Here is a 12,155-nt window from a genome sequence, read left to right as displayed (position 1 = left end):
GTGCGCCCCCCGAGCTTGCTGTTAGCGTTGCACGTTTTTATTTCCTTTTTTTCGACAGCTCGTGGCAAGTTCGTATGTGCACACAAAAAAGGCTTTCAAAGGAAAGGGGCAAAGTGGCTTGAGGCTGACCACGCTGCGAGCACATTGCTACCAGCCAGGGAGTAGCGAAAATGAAAAAAAAAAAGGCAAAGGAAAAGGAAAAGGGGAGCTGCAACGGCCGCAGATTAGTCACGGAAACTTTCGCCTGCTAGCGTGACATTCATATGAATGGTACGGGTGACGGGTGGGTGCGGGAGCAACTGCAGGACGAGAACATTTTGTGCACGAGTTCTCCGAAACCCAGGTATTTTCGGGGGTGTGCCTTACTGCCATGGCAGTAAAGAACAGCTAAAAAAAATAAAAAACAGGATAAAAAAACAGCTTTTCTAGTTTATGAACCCCCCCCCCCCCCCAGAGCCATTGAGACACCCCCCCTTGATTCGATGTCTGGGGAAACCCCTGTTCGTGACCGCGCCTATTCTCATAGTAGTATGCTATCGATGAATTCAAATTCAGATTTGGGCACTCTTCGAGCACTTCTTGGCCGCTAACACCATTCAAATGGTAAAGGAGGAAGTATTTTCTCAGTTTCACTTTCGAGTTACGTTTTTCTGCTGCGTGGGGGATATTTAATTGTCCTTCGCCGGCAGGGAGACGAGCGCACGTGGTTTCAGTTATGGCATCAACGCCGCACACCGATGCTTTGCGCAAACAGCGAATTTCGACGAATTCCAATGCATCTAAGCTTGAATCTGTGCATGATGGTAGCAACACAGACCCAGAAGACGACTTCAATTCGTTCAGACTTTAGTGCGGACAGTGAAAGAAGGTCAAGTCGCCCCGGACCACCACCAGGTGTGCACCGTGGGTTTCGCTTTCTTCTCCAGTCGCTCTAATGCGGGCGTGCGCTGTTGTAAACAGATCTGGCCCTGTTCTAAGGGCCACAGCTATCTGCAGCGTGTCAACGACGTTTGGGCGAGACCATCTGGCACCAGCTGCACAGAGAGCCGAGTTTTCTCCACGCGGACGGCCTGTTATCAACCTTGGCATAGCGCTCCAGAGCAGCACGCAGCTGTTTGTTGATATTTTTGTACGTAAATAACTTTTGTACTTACACCGCTCATATTTGCAGTATTGTTCAATAATAGTTCTATGTTAGAAGTGTATATTTCAAATTGTTTGCATGTCTACCGTGTACAAAGTAGCATTGAGGTTATCAATTTTTTATCTTTCTGTTGCTTTTTTTTTTTTCATTTTCAAAATTTTTTGACAAAATTCCTAATGCATCTGTTGTTTGGAATTACTACTGTTGGAAAGCCCCATTCTTCCTCTGTCATGTCTTAACTTACACTTTAGCATACATCATTTTCTTTGGCAAGAAAAACAAAATTTCCTGGAACACCCAACAATAACCGGTAGGCACTAATTGCATGTACGTAAATAAATTTTGTACTTACAGAGCTTATTTTCGCAGTATTACTTTATATTGCCCTTATGTTTCTACTGTATATTTCAAATTTTTTTGTGTTCCCCGTGCATTGATGATTTCATCATTTTGTTTTTCTTTTTGTAACATTTTTTGTTTAATTTTTTTATATAAAATTTGTAATAAGTCTGTCCTTTGAAATTATGACTGTTAGAAAGCCCTATTCTTTCTCTATTATTTTGTATCTTACACTTCAGCATCACTCATTGTCTGTGGCACGAAAAAAACGAACACCTGGAACACCTAAAAACAACCAATTTTTCCCAATCACGAAAGTGTTAAACCAAGTTTGTCGGCTGTCGATGCATGCGTCACAGCACAGAAAAAAAGAAAATTTTTTATCCCCGAGTTGCTGGAGCTGCGCAGGCTACCCCCAACGGACGTAGGACGAGGGCCACCACTGGAGAGGCTGGCGCTGCAATCATTTTGACATCACTCACAAGATCTACCTGGCTGCCAAGTTGGTTCCGCAGCAAGTGACATTTCATTCCACACGCGCTTTCACAATCTATTTTTGTGCTGATTCTCAGCAAATGTGAAGCGTCATTTGACCAGATGGGGACTGTGTGACTATATCGACCTTAATAGGCTGCCCGCAAACAACTTGAGTATGGTGGTATCATCATCGCCACCACCACCACCAGCCTATCTACGCCCACTGTAGGGCAAAGGCCTTTCCCATTAATCTCCAATTATTTTTGTCCTGTGCTAACTGCTACCAATTGATCCCCGCAAACTTTTTGATATCATCTGCCCATTTGATAACTTTCTGCCACCCCCTGCCACGCTTGCCTTATCTGGGGATCCACTCTGTTACCCTTAATGACCAACAGTTATCTTGCCTTCGCATTACATGCCCTGCTCACGTTCATTTTCTTCTTCTTAATTTGTACTAGTACAGTGTAGACCGCTTATGACGTATGCCGCGGGAGCCGGAAAAATCCGCACTGTAAGCGTCACCACACTATAACCAAACATGCGCGAATCCAACCACATCGCAACCTAACTCGCAAGTCATCCTTTATTTATCATCACTCTAAGGCATGGCACTTAAAAACAAAGGCCTTGTCTTTATATCGCTTTTTTTTTTTCACATCAGCCGCTGCTGCAGGGTCTTACATATTGCAAACGCAGTCTTACAAACAGCGAGCACAACTTTAACTTCAGTTGTGTTTGTAGGATCATGGCTGCATTTTTAGCCACGGAACGTGATAAGAACGCCAGTGGGATTTCTTTTTACCCCACCTTGTGTTTTCGATGCCGAAGGCAGCTGCTTATCAGCGCAGCGTACTGGCGGTGGAAATCTCCGGCTTCGCGTGGCTCGCTCGTTCGGAAAGGGAAAGAGCGGCGGTGGTTCATCTGCACAAGGTTCTAAAGCGTGAACCGCATGGAGCGATTTCTCCTCGCAAAAGCATGCAGTGCACGCCGCAGGCGCGACGACGTTCACCCGGTTACAACTGGCGGCGGGTCCAACTGGTGCGGCATGGTAAGCGGCGGCAACATGGTGTTGGCCCTGGCCGTGAAGTGGTGCAGGCAGCTCCAGCCACCACATCTAACTGCTCGCTGAAATGCAGCACGCGGCCCCAAGCCAGGATGCTCACACAAGGAGAGAGCCGATAATATGGGCGAAAAAAGGAATATAAACTGCCATCACATTGCTTGAGAAAGCGCCCATCAGAAAACCCCGTGGTGGTAGGCCTAAACATCTCTGGCGCGGCCAGCCGGCTGGTCGGAGCGTTTTGGATCTCCCGCCATTAGGTGCGCGTCTCCCCACTGGTGCAAGTAGTAAGGCTCCTCCCACTGCCACGCGAAGAAGCCACCGCGAGCGCAAAATCGCCGACACGAGCGTGAAAAAAACGCAGGCGCAACACCGACGTGCACGAATTGTGTGCAAAAATGGGCCATGCGGTTCACGCTTAATAAAAAAACTTGCCGCACGCGGACAGGGACGGGGGTCGCTATCTTCTGCGGTGCGTCAAGCAAGGTCAGTCGTGGTTATCACGTACGCACGAGCGAAAGGGTGCCTATTTTTTCCTTCTGTGTCGAAGTTAAGGGAGAGCAAGGGGTGCACGCTGCATCATACGGCCGATTTCATCCTTTGTTTTCTTTTGCTACCCTAAAACGATGCCCAGGCTGCGCCGCTCAATCAGCCGTCCCACCAGAAAATTGCACTGTAAACGGTATTGTGCTTTGGCCAACCGCATTCCAAGCGGTACACTTAAGCATTGAGTTCTATGGGAGGTGAACCGGTGGTCACAAAAACCCGCGTTACATCCGGTGCCACACTATAAGCAGTTACGTTATAAATGGTCTACACTGTATGTCCTTAACACACGTTCGTTCCCTGACGCACTCCGCTCTGTTCTTGTCCCTTAATGTTACACCTATCATCTTCCGTTCCATTGCTCGCCGAGTCGTCCTCAATTTAACTTGAACCCCCTATGTAAGCCTCCCAGTTTCTGCCCCGTAGGTGAGCACTGGCAAGATGCAGCTGTCACACACTTTCTTCTTCAGCGACAATGGTGGGCTGCCATTCATTATTCCTGGAATGCCTGCCGATTATCTCTGCCTCATGGTTGGGATCGGGGGTCACAACTTGGCCCAAGTAGAAATATTCGCTTACCACTTCCACTGCCTCGCCACCTATCTCAAACTTCTGTGCTGTCCCGAGGTTATTGATCATTACTTTAGTTTTCTGCATGTTTATTGTCAGGCCCATGGTTCTACTCTGTTTGTCCAGTGCGGTAAGCATGCTTTGCAATTCACCCCTGGACTTACTTAGCAAGGCCATGTCATCACTAAATCTGAGGTTACTCAGGTATTCTCCATTAACCCTTATGCCCACCTGTTCCCAATCCAATGTTCTGAACTTCTTGTAAACATGCTGTGAATGACATTGGAGAGATTGTGTCTCCTTGTCTGACACCCTTCCTTATAGGTATTTTTCTGCTCTCCTTAAGGGGGGACACTGGTCTTAAAACAATTTCTTTTAATTTTCAAGTGAACTCTGTGAAACTTGTCAGTCTTGCTGCTTTTTTCCCACTGATTTCAAATATGCCAGTATTTTTTCAGTTGGTCAATTAGTTACCAAGATAATTAGAGATAATTAGCCATTTTGCCCCAACAATTAACAAAACAGTGTTGCTCACAAAACTGTAATCTTTATATTTTCCATTACTATGAACCCTGCTGAATGCAATAATGGAAGCAGTTTTTTGACGCACCGCTTGGAACTAATTTTACAGCTCATTAAACTTCGGTGTTTGAAATGGGCACTGAAAATGGTTCCTTGCCACTGGTGCTACCGAAGTTTAATGAGCCGTAAAACTAGTTCCAAGCGGTGCATCAAAAAACTGTTTCCAAGATTGCATTCAGCAGGGTTCATAGTAATGGAAAATATAAAGATTACAGTTTTGTGAGCAACACTGTTTTGTTAATTGTTGGGGCAAAATGGCTAATTATCTCTAATTATCTTGGTAACTAATTGACCAACTGAAAAAATACTGGCATATTTGAAATCAGTGGGAAAAAAGCTGCAAGACTGACAAGTTTCACAGAGTTTACTTGAAAATAAAAGAAGTTGTTTTAAGACCAGTGTCCCCCCTTAAGGAGGATGATGGTAGCTGTGGATGCATTGTAAATATTCTCTGGTATTCTTAGATAATGCTCATCTACACCCTGGTTTCGTAATGCCTGAATGACTGCTGAGGTTTCGACCGAGTCAAATGCTTTCACATAATCTATGAAGGCTTTATATAGGGGTTCAGTATACTCTGCGCACTTCTCTATTGCCTGATTGATTGAGTAAATATGGTTCATTGTTGAATAGCCTTTACGAAACCCTGCTTGTTCTTTAGGTTGACTCAAATCTAAGGTGGCAGAAATTCTGTTAGCGATTACCTTATAGACGACTGACAGTAAGCTGATCGGCCTGTAATTTTTCAAGTCCTTCATGTCACTTTTCTTATGGATTAGGACAATGTTCCCGTTCTTCCAAGATTCCGGTACACTCACGGTCATTAAGCATTGCGTGTACAGGTTTGGCAGTTTTACTAGTACAATTTGCCCGCCATCCTTCAATAGGTCTGCTGTTATCTGATCCTCACCAGGTGCTTTGCCCCCTTTCATTTCTCTCAAAGCCTTCCTTACTTCTTCTGTCTTTACTGGTGGGATGTCTGTCTCCTCTGAACTACTTTCTCGTTCGCCATTATGCTGGATGTCCTGGCCGCTGTACAGATCCCTATAGAACTCCTCGACTACTATGACTATTTTATCCCTATTTGTGGTGATGGCATTGTCTTGCTTGTCTTTAAGTGCATACATCTGATTTTTTCCTACGGTGGTATATGCCAACTTATGTGGCCATATCCAGAGTAAGTGAAAGCTTAGGCTTTTTTTTTTCGATCAACTTTGTGGGCTACGACGTTCACTGAGCTAAAATTCCAGATTCTGCTCGTTGTTCGCAAACACTGATAAAGCAGGAAATCACGAAGCACTTTCTGCAAGCGGAAACGTTCCACACACATGCTGGCCATGCGTGCTTGCTCGGCCGACGAAGCGGCTCTAACCGGCGCAGACCACGGCAGCAACACCTTGTTGCCGCTTTTCAAAATGACAGAGATCGCGAAAAAGGAGTTCACCTGCGAGAAAGTGGATGTTAGTGTGGTGAAAAACTGTGCTAGGGGTTGCCTTTCGTGGTGATTTTCAAAGCGGCAATAAAATACTTTTCTCAATGCCAAGCCTACATTCCTCTACACCAACCAGCCACGGAGGCTGGCAAGAGGCTCAGCGCCACTGACACCAGCACCTGCCCGTGCGTGCACGGTGCGGCGAACAGCTCAAGGATGGCATTACCTGCGCGCAAGTCTGGAAAGTATCTTGATTGCTGATCGCTAAAATGGCAATCCTTGCAAAAAAAAAAAAACTTACACATGCAAGAAAGGGGATGCTAGTGTAGTGAAAAGTTGAGCTAAGGTTTGTCAACCACGATTGTAACAATAGCAGAGATCAGATATCTGCTGCGACACTAAGCCTAAAGTTTCCAACATTCAAGGGTGTTAATCCAAGCAACCGAGCCGGCTGTGAGCTGTTGACTAAGACCCTCTTCAAAAACTTGTCACGTGCAACCGTGATGCGTTTGGGTTCCCCTAACTTCTTGGGGGTTCCCAACGCTGGGTTCCCGTATTCTGAAATCTGCCAATTCATCACCCCACGACGTGTTTCGCCTCGTACACAGCCTCGCCTTCTGTGAGCAGTCGTGAGTTCTCAAACTGTTGTTTGATGAACTTGATGATGCTAGAAAAAGGCAGGCTCAGTGTAAAGGCAAAAAAAAAAATGCCCCCGTTGCAAATTTAATCTCTAACAGTGGGGTTTTAATGAAATGCATGCATACGAATGTCTACACCCATCCCAAATACATTGTGAACAAAAGTTGTCGCGAAAAGTAAACACCTCATCAGTACACAGTACAGCAGTGATCGTTAATCAAATAAAGGCATAACTAAAAAACCATGGGAGAAGAAATAGGCACTGCTTCAGCCTAACTTCAGGTCCTACCAGCCCTTCTAAGCCTGTGCAGCTAAGCAATCCGCTCACCATTGCCGCACAGTCATTACCAGCAAGGCAGGCGAGACTGCTGCACATCAAGTTTCCGTTGCCGTTGCAAGGTCTATTGTATTCATCGCACACAGTGTGGTACAGGTCACGTCGCAAGTATTTCGTAATGAATTAACAGCGTAGCTGCTTTGGCGTCAGTTGCATCACCTGTAGGAGCTGTACGATCTGTAGAAACTGTGGATCACAATGCTAGCAACTACCTAGATGCGACAGCGACACGCGAACTGTGGTCTGCACATGGTGGCCACAACAAAAAAAAAACCAGCCGTTGCACAAGTACAGGAAATCTGTTCTCCCAGACGACAACGCAATGCCGCATCCTACGGGTGATGCAGTATGCCCTCGAGGCCAATGTTGACACAAATGCCCAAGAAGGTGACTGAGACTACAGTTGGCCAGATAGCCCAATTGTTAGGGTGTAAGAGGCATTATCCAAAGGTGTGGGTTTGGTCCCCACTCTGAGCGAGTTTCTGTTCCTCTGCTTCATTTCTTAGCATTGAAAAAATGGCCAGCTTCATTGAAAGAAAAATAGATTACTTCCCTATGCTATCCCCGTTGCCCTAGACTGCTGGCTTTCTTCTGTGTATTCATTTGATGAGCCCCTCATCCCTTATCATGTTAAGCTGTATAGCTTTGAGAAGCCAAAGCTGCAAGTGCGGTGTCGCTAGGCCACCCCCACCAAGCAAGTTACCCCCCCCCCACCTGAGGAGGACGTAGATGTTGTTGAAGACCAGTGCGGCCCCGACCCGCTTGAAGGCGTTCGGGTGGCGGCAGTAGCTGCACAGGCGTCGCAGCACCGACTGCACGTTCACGGGGCTCTTCTCCAGCTCCTGCAGACAGGGCACCCACCACGAGACTGGTCACCTGTGGCCCTGGGACCAGGCAGCACCGGGCGACGACAGCGCTGGGGCACCAGCAGTGGCGGAAACAGTGCTCACCTTGGGCGACGACTGCCGGATGCTCCAGGCCACAAACTCTTTCAGGCACTGGGCGGCAAAGTCCCGCAGGGTGGTCTCCTGCGGCTGCGTCACCGTGTCCTGCACAGTGGCACACTCTGCACACTTGCACCACGCCAAGCTGGGCAGCCACGTCATCAAGACGCAGCAGCGAAGCGAGGGACCCTCCCAACTGCTCCTACACCCCTCGCATCTGAGCAGCAAATGTTGTGGGGATCCTGGCGCCCGAGCCATTGCACGATCGCTAGGTTTGTGCCCTTGCGCGGCGCTTTTCCCCTCTCTCCCCGAAATGCCGGCTTGTCTCGGCGCCACTGTGTAGAGCCGAGCCGTCCTCTCAAACTCCTGCCTGAGGTGAAGGCTGCAGCAACCGTTGCTGCGATAAAACACTGTCACGCAGCGGGCGCTCCGCCCTGGTAGCAGAGCTAACCTCACCTCATTGGTCCGTTTGACTGATGCCCGAACCCGACTCTCGCCGGGACGCGAACGCGCGCCCTGCGCGGGGGTCCGTTCGGGGAGACGCTTCCAGGACGCTGGAGGCGTTGGCCAAATTTGCCCTGACCGAAGAGCCCACTGGCTTTGCGCCGACGACGCGCACACTTGCGCGTGGCGCCCCATCGCCCCTTTCACCTAACGGGAAGTACGTACCTGTACTGTAAATTATGCAACCGGGACTTTAATGTAAAATAAACGTCTTCCCTCCGTTCCCTGGGCATATTCCTTTGTCGCCCCCTTCTCCACCTGCCCAACAGAGGCGGTGTTAAGTTGGCGCGACGGCGTTTCAGTATCGTGAGAGTGCTCAACTAGCTCGAACCCACGGTGGTTCCTCGCAGTGTGCATGAATGCCTGCCTTGTGCAATGCTAGGGTTATGCATATTGTGAGATAGAGAGACCACAATGTCCAGCATTCCACTTTGCAGTGACATTTTCAGGCAAGCCAAGCAGCTTCACTCTGATGGGCCCCAACACTGCACAAAAGGCAGTCTACTGGCAACCGAGATGACTTGCATGAATTGGACACCATTACGAGCGCTGGGCAGGCGGAGAGTGATGTAGAAAACGCAAGCACGCCGGCCTGAATGCTTGAAATGGCAAGTGGGAAGTTTTACGCGCATTAGCGCTGCAAACCAGTTATCAGAGTTGGAAGTCGGAAAGAGTCAGTGAGCCAAGCCACAGGACAAAGCTGTACCGCATTACAAGTCACGGCTGCTGCATTTGAGCACGGCACAAAACGCACCCGAGCACAGGTGTGTGGCCACTGTGGTGCTTTAAAAGTGGCACAGACAGAGGGCCACAAGTTCTGCACTTCCACTGCACACTGGAAGGACGCCCTCGTAGGCTTTGCTTTTGCATGCACAAGTTGTACAGAGCGGCCACAGGAAAGAAAATGAGAACGTCTGCTGAAGCCGACACAAAGGAAGCCCCAGGGTGCCTTTCTAGGACATGAATTCCTTTGCAGTGGCCCCACTATGCAAGCCAGCCCTGGAAGGCGTGTAGCCAGGATTTTTGTTCAGGGGAGGGCTAAGGTTGTTCTCAACCCCCCCCCCTTACCGAAAGAAAAAAAAAGCGCGGCAGTTTGCAAGCGCCCTTAAAGGCTATGAAGATAAAATACATGTTGGGTTCATTAAAAAGACTGTCGTTCATTAAAAAGACTGTCTTGTCCCTATAATAACGATACCAGTTCTAGCTCAAACTAATCAAAGGAATAATCGACATAATAAACTAAACATTGGGCGTTCTGCTGCTGAGACGCGGGTTCGATTCCCGGCCGCGGCAGCCGCTTTTCTGATGGAGGCGAAAAGCAAAAACGCCCGTATGTACAAGATTTCGGCGCACGTTAAAGATCCCCAGGTGGTCAAAATTAATCATGAGCCCCTCCACTACGGCGCGTTAAATCCTACAATCCATCAATCAGTCAACTAAACATTTGAAGCAGTGGCGAATCCCCTACCACTCCCCGGCGGCGATTTCACTATGCCATCACAGGATCTTGTATGTACGATCGGCTCAATGACAAAAGTCACCGGCAAGGAACGTGATTGCGTGATTGTAGAGGGGCCTCCATTGATCTTATCATTTGAATTCTAACGTGCAGTTAACATACTCATAACTACGTTTTAGTGCTGGCCTATATACATCACTCCTGCCCATAGTACTTCACTGCAGCGCGCAATTTGAAAATTTCTGACATTTGTTGCATTGCTTCGGTTGAAAACACGTCTGTGATTGGAATGGAGCTGTGCGAGTTACCAAAGGCTTGTGCTATTAAATTGAACTAGGTTGTGTTTTGTCTTCAAATAGGCCCTCTAAGGTTCTCTCATGATATTGGTGTTGATTGTGATTGTATTTGTGTCAGGTGAAGTTGTAAACTGGGCGAAAATCCGCAGACCCCGTGGTGCAAATCTGGGCCCGTGATACGGGACGCACATTGCAAGCACGGGCACATTGTGCAGGCATTGCACTAAATGGTCACAGTTTCACGTGCTTACTTGCTTTATTTCAACATGTGCAGTATGGTGTCTGTGACATCCGCAATAAAATTACGTAGGCCGTAAAAATGAGATCTTTTTATTTAGTTGATGTTTAAATGCCGAAATTGTTTTGCTTATAAGCCTTCTGCGCCCGTACAGATCTTCCAGTGTAAGGCCAATGAAGCAAAGTTTCTGCAGAATACACCGGGTCTATGCACTTACGTTATACGTAGCACAAGTTTTATCTTAAGAAAAAAACGACAGGCTATGAATTATGCATACAAGAAGCGTTACACAGACATCACGCGCAAGAACTGCGCTGTTAACGGCGAAAATTACACGAACATGGTAGGATTAGCCCTCACACAAAGCGGAATAATTCAGCCATCGGTACTGTCAAGCCATGTCAGTTGAAATTTCGGCTTCTGTTTTGATTCTGTGATGCAGTCCACCTCATAGCTTCTAAGGACGCCAGGCAGATATGAGAAGCTGGTGCTTTGTAACATCGCCAATCTGGTTAACGCTTCACTACGCCCAAATGTCGACTCTGCTGTAAAAAGCTCGGCCTTGGTGTTCTGAAATAATTGCATTATTCTCTGTCAAGTTTTCAATGCTTGGTGCGTAAATGCCCTACAGTCTGCCTGAAGTAGTGTACTATGAGTAACTTTTGTGGGGCGGCAATCCCCTTTAGGTGTAAGTACCACTCCTGGATGAGGTAGAGCAAATCACTGCAAAGTTCATTTATCAAGAACAAATAATAACGCGAAGACGGCGTTGTTTGACCATACTCTTGCCGTTAGGCACGCAAGTTGAGCAAAACCTTGCTGCACTTGGAATTTTGTCGTGAGATCTCAGGAAAGAATTATAATGAGGTCCTACCATTCTGGTTTCAAACATTAATGAAAGGACATACTGTTTAGTGGACGCGTGCGCTGCCATTGTTGAGCCGAGCACACACTGGCGGTTTTAAAGGTAAACGATAAAACAGAATTGGAGGACGCACAGGAATTTTGCGGTTTTCGTTAGCGACTCGGGAAATGGAAATATATTATTATGTTGGGACGCTCCTTGGTCCACCAGAAAACAGGGTGCAGTGGGAAGCTGCACATGACCTTCAGGCTTGGGTCGATGCTCGAAATGAGTCAGCATTTTGTTGCCCGCAGCACCAAGAAAACATGCGTAATGGCATGGCACCGCGTACATAAATGCCACAGACTACCTATTTCAGCATGAAACGGACAGTAATGGTACAGTTAAGGTGGTACAGCGACCGTGATGTTCAAATTGAAGCATGGTTTCAGGCTACGACATAATACATTGGCAAAAAATTGCAAAGTTGTTTACAGTGATAATTCCTCGGTCATTTCGGTTACTTAATACGTAACGCTCGAAATTTACTTCATGCGATATTTTAGGACGTATAACAGTAGTGGATCCAGGCAAAATCATTTCAGCGCGCACCCGCACGTGGGGCGGGGGGCGGAAGTGTACTGGTGTTCTTGAGAGGGCCTGTGGTCTGTAGCGTGTTTTTTTTTAATTACGACATTCATTCATCATGCCAAATCGATTGAGCATTGAAAGAACGATACT

The 12,155-nt window shown here is 47.4% G+C and overlaps 1 protein-coding gene across 6 annotated transcripts in view; it reads right to left on the bottom strand.

Annotated features, from left to right (window-relative positions):
- The window catches only part of LOC144168766 (DNA-dependent protein kinase catalytic subunit-like), a 477,503-nt gene that overhangs the window by 347,044 nt on the left and 118,304 nt on the right, over positions 1–12,155 (bottom strand). For all 6 annotated transcript variants that reach the window (XM_077697734.1, XM_077697729.1, XM_077697730.1 and 3 more), the window contains exons 27-28: positions 8,080–8,178; positions 7,844–7,971 (exon numbers count right to left, since the gene is read on the bottom strand). In XM_077697734.1, the coding sequence (XP_077553860.1) occupies positions 7,844–7,971; positions 8,080–8,178 (227 nt within the window). The remainder of the gene's footprint in view (positions 1–7,843; positions 7,972–8,079; positions 8,179–12,155) is intronic.

This window comes from Haemaphysalis longicornis, unplaced genomic scaffold (assembly GCF_048455015.1).
Source record: "Haemaphysalis longicornis isolate Haplotype H1 unplaced genomic scaffold, Haemaphysalis longicornis Haplotype H1 scaffold_2, whole genome shotgun sequence".
Lineage (NCBI taxonomy): Eukaryota > Metazoa > Arthropoda > Arachnida > Ixodida > Ixodidae > Haemaphysalis > Haemaphysalis longicornis.
This window is presented reverse-complemented; position numbering and strand designations above follow the sequence as displayed.